The 20,006-nt window shown below is 45.0% G+C and overlaps 1 protein-coding gene across 1 annotated transcript; it reads left to right on the top strand.

The window, feature by feature from the left end:
* The first annotated feature begins 1,397 nt into the window (after positions 1-1,397).
* Positions 1,398-19,773, top strand: LOC120944249 (vomeronasal type-2 receptor 26-like). Its single transcript, XM_040358234.1, has 3 exons — positions 1,398-2,092; positions 2,956-3,047; positions 18,654-19,773. The coding sequence occupies exons 1-3, from the start codon at positions 1,398-1,400 to the stop codon at positions 19,577-19,579; spliced, it is 1,713 nt and encodes a 570-aa protein (XP_040214168.1). The 3' UTR covers positions 19,580-19,773.
* The last annotated feature ends 233 nt before the right edge of the window (positions 19,774-20,006 follow it).

The following is a 20,006-nucleotide window of genomic DNA, read 5'->3' as shown; positions in this document are numbered from 1 at the left end:
GGGAGGCTATCCATGCCACCCAGTTGTGAGACTACTTCTCCTCTTTGGAGGAGGGTACCCTTGCTAATACAAATCCAGATGTTGTATCCGGTTGGGGCTATTCCCCATAATGTTGTTTCCTATCTCAGGTCGCCTGTAAATAGTTTTACAGGCCTATGGTCGAATGTATGTGTTTTGCTCTTTTACCTATATTTTTTCTTCTCTTTCCCCTATGGCTCTACCCTTTCCCCCCCGAGTTCCGGCTCCGTGCTCCACTGTGTCCGCTTGGTCCGGATCCCAGATCGTGCCGAAGTTACGTCTTGGTGAGGCCTCATATTTGTTCTGGTTGACACAAGGTAAGAGTGCTCTGCCCTACCACGATGGCCAGTAGTTTTCCCACAGATTATTCGATTATCACCCATAATGTACATGGTTTTAATTCCCCCATTAAAAGAACTAAGGCCTTTCAATTCTATCATAAACAGAAAGCAGATGTCCTCTTGTTGCAGGAGACCCATTTCTCTAAATCTTCAGCCCCTAGGTACCTAAATGTAAAATACCCACAATTTTATTTGGCTAGCGGACCCACTAGCGGTGGTGGCGATCTGCTTATCTAAGCGGACTCCCTACACTCCCCTCACAGTGGTGAGAGATAGGGGAGGCAGATATGTTATGTTATGGTGGCTGGTCGCCTCCATGACCAGTTGGTCTCCTTTATATCCTACTATAGCTACCCGGTCTTCCTATCTTAACCTTTTGGGGAGGAAAATCATAGTAATATAAATATACCCATCTTTTATATAAGGGTGTAGGTAAGGGTTAATTTAACTGTCATATAATTTTATTTGGCATATAAGTAATATGTGTACCAGGTATTATTGAAATATCTCCAGGCGTACAGAAGTTATGTGGGAACATACATTTCCCATTGATTTGCATGGGACTTTAAACAAAAACCCCGACCCTCACAAATGGGGGTAGTTAAGGGATAAATTAACTATCCTATAGTTTAAGTGGACATATAAGTAACATGTGACCAAGTGTTATCGAAATATGTACAGCCGTTTGGAAGTTATGAAGTAACATGTATTTCCCATAGAGTTGAATGGGACTTTAAAGAAAAACCCTGACCATGGCAAATGGGGGTGGGTAAGGGTTAAACCACCTATCCTATGTTTGTTGCTGACATATAAGTAACATGTGTGCCAAGTTTCATGTTAATATCTTTAGCCGTTTGGACGTGATGCTGGAACATACATACATACACACACACACACACGTTGAGTTTTATATATATAGATTACGCCCCAAATACGGGACAGACGGAATTCTTCAGCAAAATGCTCAGAATTTTGATGCCTAAGATACTGGGACAGGTGATTATGGGAGGGGACAGCAATATCCCGCTAGACAGAATAATGGACAAATCTGACCCAGCCAGCCCGATTCTCAGAAGACCACCGACCGGTAGCAGTAAGGTTGCGCGTCTACTCCATTTATATGATTTGATTGACGCATGGAGGGAATGTAATCCCACGGTTAGAGACTACACGCACTTCTCCCAGGTGCACCACACGTATTCTCGGATTGACCATATTTTAGTGCGTACACCTTTGCTCCCGTACATGACATCGGTTAGGATACTGTCGACCCCATGGTCAGATCATTCTCCAATTAAACTGTCAGTGAAAGGACTGTGGTCTAAACCTGGTCCTTCTTCATGGAGACTTAATCCTAGCTTATTAAATGACCCCTTACTGTACACGGAGATCGAAAAGGAGCTACAGGAGTACTTCAGAAATAACAAGGCATCAGACACCTCCCCTACCATTAATTGGGGGGCACACAAAGTTACGGTGTGGTGTAAACTGATTCAATTGGCTGTTAGGGAAAAGAGGAACCGGGAGCAGACGGTGAGGCAGTTAGAGGCTTACCTGGACCACTTGTTGGATGAACAGCGTAGAAACCCCCAGCCTGACATTAGACGTAAAATAGATGATGCACGGTTGGCTCTTAATCTAAGTCTGACCACCCAAGCAGAAAAGCATATCAGCTGGTCCAAGCATAAATTCTATACAATGGGAGATAAACCCACCACTATGTTAGCTACGAAGTTAGTACCCCGACAATGCGTTTCAACGTTACCTAAATTACGACTACCCTCAGGTCACCCCACTCAGAACCCAGAATCCATTCTTAGGGAATTTCAAAAATTCCATGGAACACTATATACCGTATTTATCGCGGTATAACGCGCTCCCGCATATACCGCGCACCCCTAAAGTGGCCCCCAATCCTGTGTAAAAAAAGTTTTTGGTTTTTTGGTGTCTTGCGCGGCGTCCATCGGCGGCCTCGTCTGGTCCGGCGTCCTTCTGCGGCTTCGGGTGTCCTCTTTGGCGGGTCCGGCGTCCGTCTTCGGCGGGTCGGGTGTCCTCTTCGGCGGGTCGGGTGTCCTCTTCGGCGGGTCGGGTGTCCTCTTCGGCAGGTCCGGCGTCCTTCTGCGGCGTCCTCCCACTCGTTTCCCGCCACGAGTTTGAATACTGCGCCGGCATATACCGAGCGCAGTACACTCTTGAATCTTCGGGCAGGCTCGGCAACTGTCCCGCTGACGTCCTGTACGCTCAGGACGTCAGTGCGAGAGGCGCCGAGACTGCCCGAAGATTCACGAGTGTACTGCGCTTGGTATATGCCGGCGCAGTATTCAAACTCGTGGCGGAAAAGCAGGTATCGATATGATTTTCAGGGCAAAATAGTGCGCGGTATACGCCGATAAATACGGTAGCTCTCCCGCTAGCTATAAGTCCTCCAAAGCGGAACAGTTTTTTCACGACATGCAACTGCCCCGACTTACCCAGGCCCACATGGACTTATTAGAACTTAATAGCCCAATCTCTTTGATCAATACGGATCTAAAAATATTGACGAAGGTGCTAGCATTCAGACTAAATACATTTCTTTCTAATTACATCCACCCAGAGATCAGGCTGGTTTCGTCCCCAATCGTCAGGCATCTGATCAGACTCGTAGAATTATAAATTTAATTTCAGCAATTCAGTCGGACTGGGACGGTAAGGGTCCTAAGCGGGGAATACTGCTTTCATTGGACATTCAGAAAGCGTTCGACTCCCTCTCGTAGGAATATTTATTTGATTTACTGCATCGTTTCGGCTTTGGCAAGCGCTTTCTGGTCCTTCAAACGAACACTGTATGATTCCCTCTCAGCATCATTGAGACTACGGGGATATTCATCCCCACCATTTGATATTAGAAGGGGAACAAGGCAGGGATGTCCATTATCGCCTCTGCTATTTGCCCTAGCAATAGAGCCGTTGGCAATTAAGATCCGTTCAAGTCCAGATGTCAAGGGCATCGTTTGCGGTGAGGATGAGCATAAGTGCTTGCTCTTTGCTGACAACCTTTTATTGGCGTTGTCATCACCTATTACTTCCCTCCCTAACCTATACGTGATTTTACATCCATTTTCGGAAATATCGGGTCTGCAAATTAATCACGACAAATCGAGAGCACTTAATATTTTGTTGCCGAAACCCATTCAGGAGACTCTTGAACGATCACACCAGTTTAAGTGGGAATTAGAGGCTCTTCCTTACCTCGGTATAAATTTGACCTCATCTATTCAAACGTTATATAGACAGAACTACCCTGCCCTATTTAAACGCTTAACAGATGACTTGGCCAGATGGCAGATTCACCCCCCTTCGTGGTTCGGCAGATTGCACTCAATAAAAATGAATGTACTACCAAAGGTTCTATATTTGTTTCGCACCTTACCTGTGTCACTAGTTCGATCGGACCTCCACGCGTTCCAAAAAAAGATTTTTCAGTTCATCTGGGGTGATAAGAGGCCTAGGGTGAATAGAGGAACTATGTACACTCCAAAGCAAAAAGGAGGCTTGGGAGTGCCTGATCTTATTAAATATTTCTATGCGGCCCAGTTGGCCCAACTCACGAGGCACCATTCCCAAAAACCCAACGCAATATGGATGACTATGGAATCCTATTCCTGTCGCCCTGAATTGATCTCTCACATTATGTGGCTACCTATGAAGGACAGACCGATCATACTGTGTCCCACTCTATCCTTCTCCTTGGAAATTTGGGACAGACTCTTGAGGTCTAGGAAATTTAAGTCCCCTCACAACCCATTAGCCCCCTTGTTAAGGAACAGGGATTTCACCCCGGGCCTCTCTCCCTTTGGGTTTAATTGGTGGACAAACAAGGGTCTTTTGTGAATAGCTGATCTTTGCGATCACAAAGGGATATTGTCAGAAAGAACACTAGTAGAAAAATATCAAATGCCAGCGACTGAGCGTTTCAGGTATACGCAACTATATCATGTTTTGCAAACTGTAGCTCGTAAAGGTACATACTCCATAGAAGTACTGTGACTTCTATGGAGTATGTATGTAAGCAATATGACAAAATCAGAGGCCATATTTCTGCTATTTATTCTATTCTATCATATACCTCGAATGGGAGCAGGATCTCCAGGAGACGTTTGACATTGATGAATGGCACAGACTGTCGGAGTCCGCATCTCGCTCGATCATGAATACTTCCATTATAGAGGCTAACTACAAGGTCTTGCTGAGATGGTATATGGTTCCGACTAGACTGGCCGCTTTTGTGCCGGGTGCCTCTCAGGAATGCTTTAGGAGATGTGGCCAGACGGGCTCCACCTACCATATATGGTGGACCTGTCCTAGGGTCCGGAGGTTCTGGATCAGGGTCTACAATTTCATCTATTCCCTGACCCAGATTAATTTGGTGAAATCTGCTAAACATGCACTCCTGGGGGGTAAGGTACCTGACGCTTCTGGTTCCCAGAGACGACTGGTGGCATTCATATTTACCTCTGCGAAAATAACCATAGCGAGAAACTGGCATTTGATCAGCTTAAATATAAACTGTCCTGGCTTATGCTGAATGAGAGGCTAACGGCAATTACGCAGGACAAGATGAAGCAGTTCTATAAAGTCTAGGACCCATGGATTCGCTACTTGACAGGTGATCCTGGGTCAAGCGGTTTTTAGGTTCGGTATTGTGGAATATTTAAGGAGCGCGGAGCCTCAACTCTCCCTTTCCCCCCCACCTTTTTTTTTCTTTTTCTTCCCTATCTCACTGTCTTCTTACTTGTCATTCCCCCATGGGATTGAATCTTCTATTTCTGTATTTCCTTATTTTCTTTTACATATCAGATGTATTGCTAAGTAATGTCTATATTGCTTGCGACATGCTGTGATGTTTCGTATGCTATAGGAGGTTATATCCTCAAAAGGCAATGGCACTTTGTGTTGTGATTCAGTTCGCTAAACCGTTTCTTATGGAAGATGTTACTTTTGTATGTTTTATTCTTTTTTTTTCTTTGAAGAAAATTAATAAACATTATAGGAAAATAAAAATATTTGAAAACATTACAGAGAAGAATTTAATACACTAGTCAATAGTGTTAATAATTGAATAACAGGAAAACAATTGAGGGTCAAATTAAAAAATAAAAATAAACTGTGATTGTGACATTCACCACACATATACTGCAGGTGGATTGACCACTGTAATTTGAAACACATGCCCAGGCAGATTCACCTGCAGTGAGGGTATGGCGAATGTCACACTCATTGCTTTATAAATATCTACCTTGATTTTTATAAATGAGTCTATATAACGACAATTAACCAGAGCTGATCCTCTCCGCAGTCACTGAAAGATTGTTACAGCTCTTTTTTTTTCTCTTGATTGTCTTCTAGTTTCCTGTGTCGACGTGCTCTGAAGACTGTCTTCTGGGTTACAGAAGAGTGATGACGATGGGGATTCATCGCTGTTGCTTTGAATGTGTTCAGTGTCCAAAAGGGGAAATATCCAATGAGACGGGTAAAAAAAAATCTATATTTCTCTGCTATAGTATTATCGTCTTCACTTCTTGAATCCAGGAATGCACAAATCAGTTATCTAACTAAATAAGGTGTTTACAAATTTTCTTCTATTTATTTACCCTCATGCACCTAGGCATCTCAAAAATTGTGTGTTGCACCACCGGAGAGACCAACCGGCAGGGAGAAGGAGGTCCTGATTCCGCTAAATAGTTTTTCTAAGTCTAACTTAGAATACTGTGTCCATTTCTCAAGACCTTACCTGCAAAAAAAGATATTGATTGGAGTCCAGAGATGGGCAGCAAAAACGGTGAAACGTCTAGGGGATTAAACATATTAGGAAATACATTTTATATGTACAGCCTCAAGGAAAGAATGAAAAGAGGAACATCGCTGTATCCTCTTAAATACATTGTGTAAATATGGGTCAGGAATATAGCATTTCCAATATGAAGCTAAGATCAAGAACCTCAGATAAGTAGGAGAAAGGTTCTAAGAATAACATTAGAAATAATTATTTTAACCGGTTCCCGACTGCCGCAAGAGGATGTACCTAGACAGAATGGCACAGCTGCGCAAATGGGTGTACAGGTACGTCCCCTTTAATTTGCGAGCCATGTGGCCATGAGCGAGCTCCCGGCGGCATAAAAACTGCCCATTCTACATTCCTAATTCATTGTTTAATGTTCTAATTCCCATTTATCTTTTTGATCCTTATTTGCCCCGGAAGGAGGGATGGGGCATTTAACTAATATCTGAATTCTACGGCCCGGATTCACATACATTGGCGCATATTTATGCCGCCGTAGCATATCTTTTTTACGCTACGCTGGTGCAGCGCAGAGAGGCAAGCACTGGATTCACAAAGCCAGTGCTGCCAAATCTGCGCTGGGTTTCTGTCATGGTCTTACCTCTTTGCAGGCTCCTCATCACTGACATGTGCTGGCAGCCATCTTGCTTCATGGGGTTCTTGTAACCTGCCACACCCTGCTGCTCCTCCTTTCCACTGGGAGGAGCTGGCTGCTCAGCATATATATAGGACGGCAGCTGCAGCATTTCCTTGCTTGGGCCTCTTCGTTTGACATCCCTTCTGTGCTCGTGCTGCCTGCTCCTGGTTTCCTACCCGGTCTTGGACGTTCCTCCTGGTTCCTGATTCCCGGCTTCGTTTCATCCATCTCTGGCTACAGACTCCGGCTTGGCTGACTCTATTCCCTGGCTATCGACCCTGGCACCATAGGACGACTCTCCTGGCTGTTTCGATCATCTGTGTGGACTTTGACCTTGTTGTTAGTTTTATCAATAAATCTTCTTATTCATTTATCTGGTTTGTACGTCTGATTCATGCTTCCATTACATTAGGCCCAAGCCATGAATCCTGACGGTACAGGGCCATCCACACTACCCATGCTGGTCACCAGACTTGATCAGCAGGATCACCTGCTGGGTCAGTTTGCTCAGGCGTTGCAAAGCTTGCTTGCACGCACTGCTCATCTCGCTTCTGATAGGTCGGTTGTCGCTCCTGTTTCCGCTCCCTCTGTCACTCCGGTTGTTGCGCCTGTGTCTACCCCGGCACCCGTTGTTGCGCCTGCGGTGTCTTGGGGCATGACCGGTTCTGCCCCTCTCCCACAGCGCTTTGGGGGTGAACAAACTCAGTGCCGAGGCTTCCTTAACCAAGTGGGCATTTATTTTGAGTTGCTGCCACATGCTTTTCCTACTGAGAGATCGAAGGTGGGCTTTCTGATCTTGCTGCTCTCGGACAAGGCCTTGGCCTGGGCGAGTCCTTTATGGGAGAACAACAATCCGGTGGTGGCCGAGTTTTCCGGTTTTGTTGCTTCTCTTCGGAGGTCTTTCGATGTGCCGGCGCGCTCTGCCTCTGCTGCAAAGCTCCTCATGTCCATCAGACAGGGTTCACGATCGGTAGCCGAATACGCCATTGAGTTTCGTACCCTGGCAGCAGAGGTGGGCTGGAATAATGAGGCCCTGGTGGCTGCCTTCTGCCATGGTCTCTCTGACACCTTAAAAGATGAGACTGTGGCTAAAGACCTACCCATGGAGCTCGAGGCTCTCATTTCTTTCCTGATATTGATTGACACCAGACTCAGGGAGAGACCTTCCTTTAAGGAGAGCCTGCGTAGGCCTTCCAACAGATTGGCGCCTACGTTTACTGTCCCACCCGTGCCTCCCTCTCCTCCCACGCCTCCTGGGGTCGACGTGCCTGGGGGTGAACCCATGCAGCTGGGGTTTGCTTGCCTGTCTGAGGGGGAGAGAGCACTTCGGAGACGTGAGGGTCGTTGCATGTACTGCGGTCTCAGTGGGTATCTTCGGTTGTCATGTCCGAACCGTCCGGGAAACGCTCGCACCTGAGATCCTGTCGGGGACAGATCTTGGGTGGAGTTTCTTCGTCCCCGGTTTTCCGTGCTGATAAGCCACTGCTCACCGTCGTCCTCTCCTGGGCCGGGTGGATTCTAGTGCTGGTGGTCTTTTCATCGACAGTAAATTTGCTGCCGCAAACTCCATTCCTCTGCAGGCTCGAGTTTCTCCACTGGTTCTTGAGGCGATTGACAGCAGACCCCTTCGGCCGCCGCAGGTGACTCATGAGACCCTACCAGTGGAGATAGCCATTGGGGCCGTTCACAGGGAGTCGGTCTGTCTTCAGGTCATTTCGTCTCCTCACTACTCGGTGGTCTTGGGGTACCCCTGGCTCCAGAGGCATAACCCGACTTTCGATTGGAGATCGGCTGAGATCCTCTCGTGGTCCCCACAGTGTGGGGCTAGTTGCACCTGTGGGCCTGTCAAGGTGTTGTGTGCCTCCTCGGACTCCATGTTGCCCTCTTAATACAGGGGATACTTGGATGTATTCGATAAGGTGCGCACTGGTGCCCTGCCTCCGCACGGCCCGTATGATTGTGCCATCGATTTACAGCCTGGTGCCATTCCTCCTCGTGGCAGGGTATATCCACTGTCGGTTGCTGAGAATGAAGCCATGGAGGAGTACGTGAGGGAGGCGCTTTCCCAGGGGCACATTCGCAAATCCTCTTCCCCAGTGGGGGCTGGATTTTTCTTTGTAAAGAAAAAGGGCGGAGAGTTGAGGCTTGCATCGACTATAGGGGCCTAAATCGCATCACGATTAAGAATGCATACCCGATTCCGTATATTTCCGAGTTGTTCGACCATCTCAAGGGGGCAACGGTCTTTACCAAACTCGACCTGAGGGCTGCGTACAACCTTGTAAGGATCAGGGAGGGTGATGAATGGATGACCGCGTTCAACACTAGGACCGGTCATTACGAATCCCTGGTTATGCCCTTTGGGTTGTGCAATGCGCCCGCAGTCTTTCAGGAATTTATCAATGATGTTTTTCGTGACCTCTTGCAGCAGTGTGTAGTGGTCTACTTGGATGACATCTTGGTATATTCTGAATCCATGGAGGCCCACATTCTGGACATCAAGCGAGTGTTGCAACAGTTACGAGAGAATGAGTTTTTCTGTAAGCTTGAGAAATGTGAATTTCACCGGTCCCAGGTAACCTTCTTAGGTTACATAATTTCCCCGGAGGGGTTCTCCATGGACCCTGAGAAGGTTTCGTCAGTCCTACAGTGGCCACAGCCCACTGGTCTTCGTTCCCTGCAGCGCTTTTTGGGCTTCGCCAATTATTATCGGAAGTTCATCAGGGATTTTTCCATGCTGGCCAAGCCTCTCACGGATCTGACCAGGAAGGGCAGTAATTCCCATGATTGGCCGGCCGAGGCAGTCCTACAGTGGCCACAGCCCACTGGTCTTCATTCCCTACAGCGCTTTTTGGGCTTCGCCAATTATTATCGGAAGTTCATCAGGGATTTTTCCATGCTGGCCAAGCCTCTCACGGATTTGACCAGGAAGGGCAGTAATTCCCATGATTGGCCGGCCAAGGCCATCCTGGCTTTTGAGGCTCTAAAATCAGCCTTTGCTTTGGCTCCTATACTGTCTCATCCCAATCCTGGGTTGCCCTTCATCCTTGAGGTGGATGCGTCTGAGATGGGAGTAGGCGCCCTTCTGTCTCAGCGTCGGACACCAGAGGGACCCCTGCTTCCCTGTGGGTTCTACTCCAGGAAACTTTCTCCCACGGAATGCAACTACCAGATTGGTGACAGAGAGCTGTTAGCTATCCTGCAGGCTCTCAAAGAATGGAGGCACTTGCTCGAGGGTTCTGTGGTTCCGGTTCTCATTCTGACGGACCACAAGAATCTGACGTACCTTTCGGAGGCCAAGAGATTGTCACCCTGTCAGGCCAGATGGGCTCTGTTCCTGTCACGCTTTAATTACGTGGTCTCCTACTTACCCGGTTCCAAGAACGTCAGGGCGGATTTCTTATCACGTCATTTCTCCGAACTGTCTAGGGAGGATTCGATACCGATTTCGGTCATACCTCCAAATCAGATCTTGGCCGCCATCCGTACCAGTTTGACCTCTCCCCTTGGAAAGCAGATTCTGGCGGCCCAATCTGGTGCTCCCTCTGGGAGACCGGATGGTAGGTGCTTCGTGTCTGAGGAGTTGCGCACCCGGCTGTTGCGAACCTACCATAACTCCAAGACCGCGGGGCATCCTGGAAAGAATCAGCTGTCCTGGGCCGTCTCACGCTTATTCTGATGGCCTTCTCTACGGTCCGACATTGCCGCATATGTAGCGGCATGCTCTGTTTGTGCCCAGAATAAATCTCCTCGGCATCTTCCGTTGGGACTTCTACAACCCATTCCCAATGGGGAGCGCCCATGGTCACACCTGGGGATGGACTTCATTGTGGACCTCCCTGTGTCCCGAGGCCATACGGTCATTCTCATGATTGTGGATCGGTTCTCCAAAATGTGCCACTGTGTTCCACTCAAGAAGTTACCCACTGCACAGGAGTTGGCCACGGTTTTCACCAGGGAGGTCTTCCGGTTGCAAAAAGAGATAGTTTCGGATCGAGGGAGTCAGTTTGTGTCCAGGTTCTGGCGCGCTTTTTGCTCTCAGTTGGGTATTCGACTCTCCTTCTCTTCGGCTTACCACCCTCAGTCCAATGGGACCGCAGAACGATCCAATCAAGCCCTGGAGCAATTTCTTCGTTGCTATGTCTCCGATCATCAGGACAATTGGGTTGACCTTCTGCCATGGGCTGAGTTTGCCAGGAACACGGCGGTCAACTCTTCCTCTGGGATGTCTCCCTTCATGGCCAATTATGGGTTTCAACCTGCTGTATTACCGGAGTCATTCTCTCCCCAAGATGTTCCAGCTGTGGAGAACCATCTTTCTGCCCTATGTGCTTCATGGGTACAGATTCAGAGGTCCCTCAGGGTCTCTGCGCAGTGCCAGAAGCTCCAGGCTGATCGCAGACGGTTGCCTGCTCCTTCCTACCAGGTCGGAGATCGGGGATGGTTGTCCACTCGCAATCTCAACCTCCGAGCGCCCACTCCTAAGCTGGCTCCTCGCTTTGTTGGTCCCTTCCGTGTGCTCCGCAGGGTGAACCCGGTTGCCTATGCCCTCGCGCTCCCACCTGGTATGTGGGTTTCCAATGTGTTTCACGATTCCCTGTTGAAACCACTAGTTTGCAATCGTTTCACCTCCTCGGTTCCTCGGCCTGGCCCTGTCCAGGTGGGTGATCATGAAGAATACAAGGTGAGCGATATCCTGGACTCACGCTTGGTCCGTGGCCGGTTGCAGTTCTTGCTCCACTGGCGTGGTAATGGTCCAGAGGAGCGTTCCTGGGTTCCCTCTGCAGATGTCCATGCTCCTGTCCTCCTCCGAGCCTTTCACGTGCGCTTTCCTCAGAAGCCGTATTTTGCGCCGCGGAGGAGGGGCCCTTGAGGGGGAGGTACTGTCATGGTCTTACCTCTTTTCAGGCTCCTCATCACTGACATGTGCTGGCAGCCATCTTGCTTCATGGGGTTCTTGTAACCTGCCACACCCTGCGGCTCCTCCTTTCCACTGGGAGGAGCTGGCTGCTCAGCATATATATAGGACAGCAGCTGCAGCATTTCCTTGCTTGGGCCTCTTTGTCTGACATCCCTTCTGTGCTCGTGCTGCCTGCTCCTGGTTTCCTACCTGGTCTTGGACGTTCCTCCTGGTTCCTGATTCCCGGCTTCGTTTCATCCGACTCTGGCTACAGACTCCGGCTTGGCTGACTCTCTTCCCTGGCTATCGACCCTGGCACCGTAGGACGACTCTCCTGGCTGTTTTGATCATCTGTGTGGACTTTGACCTTGTTGTTCGTTTTATCAATAAATCTTCTTATTCATTTATCTGGTTTGTACGTCTGATTCATGCTTCCATGACAGTTTCTTAGGCGTAAGTCGTCGTAAGTGAAAGTGGGCGTGAGTCATGCTAATGAGGCGTGACCCCATGCAAATGATGGGCCAAGCGCCAGATAGATACGAAAAACGAACGGCGCATGCGCCGTCCCGTGGACGCATCCCAGTGCGCATGCTCAGAATCACGTCGGAACGAATGCCTAACATACGACAGATCATTGCCTACGGCGTGAACGTAACCTACGCCCAGCCTTATTCACGTACAGCGTAAACAGCGTAAAATATGACGGCTTGTGTCCCTGGTCCATACCTTTGCATGGGTTGCGCCTCATATATGGGGAATAACTTTACACCGGATGTACGACTTACGCAAACCACGTATATTATGCGTCAGGCGCAAGTACGTTCGTGAATCGACGTATCTCACTCATTTGCATATGTGCCTAGAAAATCAATGGGAGCGGGAAATGCACCCAGCCTAAATATGCGCCCACTCTACGCCGACGTAGGCAAGTTACGTCGGTCGGATGAAGCCTATTTGCTGGCGTATCTTAGTTTGTGACTTTGCACTTTGCATCTCGAGATACGTCGGCGTAAGTGCTTTGTGAATCCGGGCCTAACTGTTTTGCAGCATATGTGCAAAATATCTCTTTTTCATTCCTGGCGTACCTAGGATGATGGAGGCTTAGAAATACACCAATTGCCTTTTTTGCCCTATTCGCCTTTCTGCCTTTCACTGTATCTTTTGAGGTAAGTAATTTGTCTTTGAGACATTGTTCCAAAAAACTATCTATATGGTTCATGATATGAACCATTTATAAAATAACAGACATTGTTATAAAGCTTTCATCTATTTCTCTAGATTAATCTGCAGTATGCTGTTTTTTTTTTTTTTGGTACTTATTGTTTTATCAGCATTGTTATCCAGCTCCGAGCGGGGATTCCTTCGGGGAATAGGCGTTCCTAAGTCAAGCGGATTTGATTGATGGGCTGCTAAAGCACGTCACGCCTTCCGAAAATACCCGAAGTGACACTCGAGTGTTTACGGCGCCTGGGCCTGCCGTGTAGAGCTGACTGCGCAGGCGCCATAAACACTCGAGCGTCACTTTGGGTATTTTCGGAAGGCGTGACGCGCTTTAGAAGCCCGTCAATCAACTCCGATTTGCTTAGGAATGCCTATACCCGGAAGGAATCCCCGCTCGGAGACGGATAACATAGGCTGATAAAATGATAAGTACCAAAAAAAAAAAACAGCATACTGCAGATGTCAGCAGTATGCTGGATCTATTGACAGAAAGTTGATTTTTGGGTGAACCCCCGCTTTAATCTCCTAATCCGTCACCCCTATAGAGTGTCCTGTTGGGACCTACCTTGAAATTTCCCTTGATTCCACACAAGGGTCTACGCACGCCAGCTCACGCCCCAGAGGGTCGTTCAGCGATGATTTTTGCGGATTCTTGTAGGTAAGCATGTCTTTGCTGTTTTTTGTTGAACATTCGACCCATATGCTATTGTCTCTTTTATCTTTTTTCAAATGTTTCAAACCAATGTTATAGCTATACAATATTGTGTCCATATGGTGTGATTGTGTTACTCTATATGGCTAATATATATATATGTTTTCTATTTAGTTATACATTTAAAAATGGATGTCGGAACCCGCAAAACATGTAGGGAAATACGATCTTCCTGTTTTCTCAAGTTAACTACAATCCAGATTGTTGATGACCATTGGTATCTATGAAATCAAATGAATCATACTGTAGTTTTTAATATGCATTTTTTGTATTTTTGTATATTTCTATGTATTGAATACATTTTTTTTTGTAATTTTTTACATAAGACATTATCATCTACATATATGCACCATAATTTATCCCCTTTCCGTCTATTTTTCCATAATCTGACTATTACTTGGGATTAGGTGCCTTATTATATGGGTAATTCTATAAGTGTCGGACTACAAAAAAAAATATGTTGATACTGTATATATTTACCATGGTTATGACTGAAAAAAAAACTAAATATACAGTACATGTCATAAAAACATAATAGAGCATAATAATGTTTTGAATTCTTACTTTTTATCATCAATGGGCTCTTCTAATTAAAAAAAGTCTATTATTTCAGAGCTCAGTAGCTCAAGTTGAAATGTAGGGTCATATTATATATAAATCTATCCTTTCAGTCTATTTGATATATAGACTTTATGGTAATGGTACATTGTATTGACATATATCCTATTTAGTCCACATGATAGGGCTTTTTTATGTCACCACTCATGCACAAGCGCCATTGTCCAATGACGTCATGATGCACACACATCATTGCACGGCAGCTATGGCAGCTATTTTAACCAGTAATGTTATAAATAGAGGACACAAGAGAGTGGCAGCCATATTTGCCTTGTGCCTTTTGGTTTGTTTGTTTTAATTAGAATTACATCTTATTCAGTCCTTATGAAGCTTGTTTTATTGAGTGAAACATGTTGAGTTAGTCTTGAATTTGTTTTCTACACCGCATTATTTATTTCATGTTGAGGACACACATGATTCCAATATGATGGGGACTGAATACTCAATGACTTCCTTTGGTTAGTGTTGGAGTTATTTGAGAGGTTTCAGACAATGAAAGTCTGGCTTTTTAAAACATTTTTATTATTATTTGGGCAGTGAGAAGGGGGGCCATGAGAATAGAGAGGATTGCTATACAGAACACCCTAACAGCTCTCTGACCCCACTATCTGTTATTATATACCTCCCCTGCAGTATTTGTAATATATCTGTGGGACTAGCCAATGAGTGGTGTAGATGTAAAAAAATCCTGCCACAGTAATTGGTCAGCCCATTATGTTGGCATTTAACTGCAGGGTGGTGGGTATATCATTTAAAGTCAAGAGGTACTTTTATCTTATTGCTTTAATTTTTAGATTTTATGGATTTTCATTCACCTCAGTATAGGGTTATCACATCTCTTTTTGTCTCTTGCTGTAGCCTTGGCTGAATCTCTGTCTCCATGGTACCACCATTTTGTAACAGGAGACATAATGATATACATCCTATGCCCCTGGCCCTTTAATGGAAAGTTATAAGAGTTAATGTTCCCCATCCTAATAGTAAATCCTCCATTTACTAAAATCCTAATAAATGTTAGATCTTTGGTTCTCCAGGTGGCTTTACCCTAATTTTTTGTTTAAGTGCTTGTACTTGCAATGTTAAGGGGTTTTTACATTTGAGACATACAGTAGGCAGCAGTTTAAGTAATTAAGAAGACATTACCTTCCATTTTTCCAAGGTCCAACGCCACACTCAATACTTTCCTCCGTCAGCCCTGTTACCACTGAGGAAGTTGCCAAACTCATTTCCATGCCCTACCTTACCACCAATCTCCCTGCTCCTGTTTGCCTCCAAGCTTCTTGAGCGCTTTGTTCACAACTGTATGAGCTCCTATCTCACTGACAACAACCTTCTCGGTCCCCTACAGTCCAGCTTCCACCCACAACATTACACTGAAACTGTCCTACTAAAACTCACCAGCGAACTTCTAACTGCTAAAACCAATGGCCGGTACTCGGTACTCATACTCTTCATCTCCTCCGCTCCTCAACCTCATTCTGTTGAGGTTGAGGAGCTCCCATTTTCTCTCTATACCTCTTCCATGGGCCAGTTGATAACCTCCTATGGCTTCCAATACCACCTCTATGCTGACGACACCCAAATATATCTCTCCACTCCTCCAATCACCCCCTGAATCTCCTCATGTATCACAAATGTACTGAGTGACATATCAGTATGGCTGTCACACCACTTCCTCAAACTTAATCTTTCTAAAACTGAGATAATATTTATTGGCCCCCAATTTCCATCCCATGATTTTGCCATTAAGATCAACGGCACAACCATTGGTCCCTCCACAAGGTGCTGGGCGTAATTCTAGTCTCTGACTTCTTCTTCAGCCCCCACATCCAATCACTGGTTACATCTTTCCCCCTTAACCTCCGCAACATTTCCAGATTTCGCCCCTTTCTCACTAACGACACCACAAAACAAATTCTTAACTCCTTGGTTATTTCCTGCTTTGATTACTGAATACTGAAACTCTCTCCTCAGTGGCCTAACTTTACACAGGCTTTCCCCTCTTCAGTATATTATGAATGCTGTTGCTAGACTAACATACCTTTCTAACGGATGCATGACTGCTGCCCCCTCTGCCAATCCCTTCACTGGCTTCCCCTACCCTACCACATAAAATTCAAAATACTTACCACAACATGCAAGGCCAGCCACAACATTGCCCCCAGCTTTATCACCAACCTCATCTGCAGATATCGTCCAAATCACCCTCTCCACTCCTGCCAAGACCTCCTGCTCCCTAGCTTCGTATTACCTCCTCCCATGCTCACCTCCAGGACTTATTCAGAGCCTCTCCCATGTCCTGGAACTCCCTGCCCCAGTATGTCCGGTAAGCCCCTTCCCAATCCACCTTTAGGCGATCCCTTAGAACTTACATATTCAGGGAAGCCTATCCCACACCTCTACCTAAGGACCGTACCAGAGCCACCTCCATCAGATCATCCCCTGCAGCTATTGCCTTTTGTGCCACCTACCCCTCCCTTTAGATTGTAAGCTCCACAAGCAGGGTCCCTCCTTGTCCCTTCCATTTTGAACTGTACTGTAATTGCACTGTTCCCCCTCTAAATTGTAAAGCACTGCGCAAACTGTTGGTGCTATATAAATTCTTGTATAGTAATAATAATTTTGCTTTGAACCAATTTCTACTTGGAGGGCATACATGGACGTCCTCCCGTTTCAGTGGTTATACCAGGCTGATGCCTGCAGCCATAGGCATCAACCCAGTATCATTCTCTTCAGCCAGCGATTCCCTGCACCATAAAAACAATCATAGTGGCAGTTCAGCTGCTTAATTGTTCTTACAGGCATAGGGAGGAGATGTCCCCCCTCCTGCTCCCATTCAGAGATGGCATCCACCAGCATTATGACATCACACCCAGCCTGGAAGTTGTAAATACTACCATGTACTTAGCTGGAAAGCTGAGATTTTTCAAGTTTTTTTTTTATCTCAGACTTTTCAGCCTGGAGGAGAAATGTAGGGTCTTAGTGACCCCAGATCTCTCCATAAAGAGAACCTGCCATGCACTATTCCTATTACAAGGGATGTTTACATTCCTTGAAATAGGAATAAAGTGATCAAATAAAAAAAAAATTGAAAAGGGAAATTGTAAAAAAATGTAAATAAAATAAACAAAATGTGAAAAAAAAAAAAATGTGAAAAAAAAAAATAAACAATAAAAAAAGTAAACCGCCCCCCATCCTTGCACGCTCACACGCAGAAGCGAACACATACATACATCACACCCACATATGTTAACGGCATTCAATACACACACGTGAGATATCGCTGTGAGCATTGGAGTGATAGCAACAATTATAGCCCAAGACCTCCTCTGTAACTGTAAACATGTAACCTCTAAAAAATGTCAAAGCATTGCCTATGGAGATTTTTGAGTACAGAAGTTTGGCGCCATTCCACGAGTGTGCGCAATTTTCAAGCATGACATGTTAGGTATCTATTTACTCAGCATCTTTCACATTATAGAAAAAAATTGGGCTAACTTTAGTGTGTTTTTCCAAAAAAAGTGTTTGAAAAATTTGTGTAAATACCGTGTGGCATAAAAAGTTGTTAAAAACAACCGCTATTTCATTCCCTAGGGTCTCTGTTAAAAAAACATATGTAGCACCGTGGTATGGATACCCTGAAGGTGGGCGCCACACGAGAAGAAGACCCAGACCAATGGCGTCTGCCTCATAAATACCCCCTCCCAGCATGCACAGCGAGGGAAACTCCTCCTGATAGGCTGATGGGAAAAAGTACCCAATCCTTGACTCCACTGCCTGCTGACACCTGTCGGCCCGGGGTGTGATCAGCACCCCAGAAATGACAGATCGAGCCCACAGCACAGCCAAAGCTGAGACAGAAGCTTCAAATTTGAGCCAATTAACATGGTTTAGAGTTACTTAACTCTCTGACCCCCTCTAAAATTACACTAGCACCGGTTTTGGAAAGTAACCAGGTGCTGCACATATATACTGTTTGGGGGTTCTGAGTAATTTTCTAGCAAAAAAAATGATAATTTCAGCATGTGCTTAGGAATAGGTTTTAAGTACAACCTTCATATATATATAAATGTATTACAGAATATTGTTAAACTGCAATACAAATCTTTGCTTGTACTGGCTTGAAATATAATTGTATTTTTTTTATTTTTTAGAATCTGTATTTTATGATCATTGAAAAAACAATTATTTTACTTCCTGCTCTGTTAACTTTCAAAAGATTATCATATATACAGTACTAGATATATTTGTACTTGTGAGGTTTTTTTTACTTGATTTTTAAAATGCACTTGACCAACCTTAGCTCATTTTACAATTATTAACTTAGTAAATACAGTATATTTTTAAGTGAAAAATATTGTAATGGTTTTGCACACTTACTGTAGACTTTCTTTTTTTAGATAAAGGGTCATGTCATAAGTGTTCAGAAGAAGAGTGGCCAAACGATAACAATCAGTGTGTGCCAAAACCCATTGAATTTCTGTCTTATGGAAATGACCCGGTTCCTCTCGCAGTCTCAGTTATTTCTGTTTTTCTGTTTGTTAAAACATGCGCAATTTTTTATGTTTTTATTAAATTCCGAGAAACTCCAGTGGTCAGAGCTAATAATCAAAACTTGAGCTTCATTCTCCTGATCTCCATCATGTTGAGCTTCCTCTGTGTGTTTCTGTTTTTGGGTCGGCCTGGACCTATCAGTTGCATGTTTCGGCAGACATCCCTTGGAATCATCTTTTCAGTGGCTCTATCTTCCATTCTAGCCAAAACTATTATGGTTTACATGGCCTTCAAGGCCACCAAACCTGGGAGTTTCTGGAGAAAATATATTGGAGTAAAAATCCCCAACTGTTTGATTGTTCTGTGCTCATTTATCCAGGTTTTAATCAGCATCATTTGGTTATTGACTGCCTGTCCATTTCCGCAAACTAACACTCACCTATATGCTGATACAATTATTATTCAGTGTAATGAAGGATCTACTCTGGCATTTTCAATACTCCTTGGTTACATCGGACTTCTAGCTGCTGTGAGTTTCTTTGTGGCTTTCCTGGCCAGAAATTTACCAGATAGTTTCAATGAGACCAAATACATCACCTTCAGCATGTTGGTGTTCTGCAGTGTCTGGATCGCTTTTATCCCAGCCTATATGAGTGTTACAGGGAAGAACACTGTGCTTGTAGAGATATTTGCTATAATAACTTCTAGCTTGGGAATTTTGGGTTGCATATTTATCCCCAAATGTTATATTATCCTAGTGAGACCAGATTTAAATTCAAAAAGTAAATTATTAATACAAACCAAAACCTGGCAATAGATTTTATTATTTTGTTTTTATTTATAATTTATACATTTGAATCTTAATGTTAATGCATTTTGATATTCCTATTATAGGTGTACTATGTATGCAGACGTTTCAGTAGGATTGGTTAGACACAAATGTATCTACGAAAAATTGTTGTCACTAAGGTTTATTGATGTTAATTACTTTTATTTATTTTATTGATATAATAAAATGATGTCAAATATTATACAAATCTCTTTATTTAACTGTTGAGAAGTAGACAATACTTATAATTCCGTCAAATGAATGGTATAGAACCCCGGCAATATTGAATCGGATATTCCCACAGGTGTCAATCTTTGTTGGTGATGTCAAGGATCCTTGATGTCAAGGATCGGTGGGCACTCAGGTAAGGTACACATCTTTTGGGAATGCCCGTGTATAAAATATTTTTGGAAAA

This window comes from Rana temporaria, chromosome 1, assembly GCF_905171775.1.
Source record: "Rana temporaria chromosome 1, aRanTem1.1, whole genome shotgun sequence".
NCBI classification, from domain to species: domain Eukaryota; kingdom Metazoa; phylum Chordata; class Amphibia; order Anura; family Ranidae; genus Rana; species Rana temporaria.
This window is presented reverse-complemented; position numbering and strand designations above follow the sequence as displayed.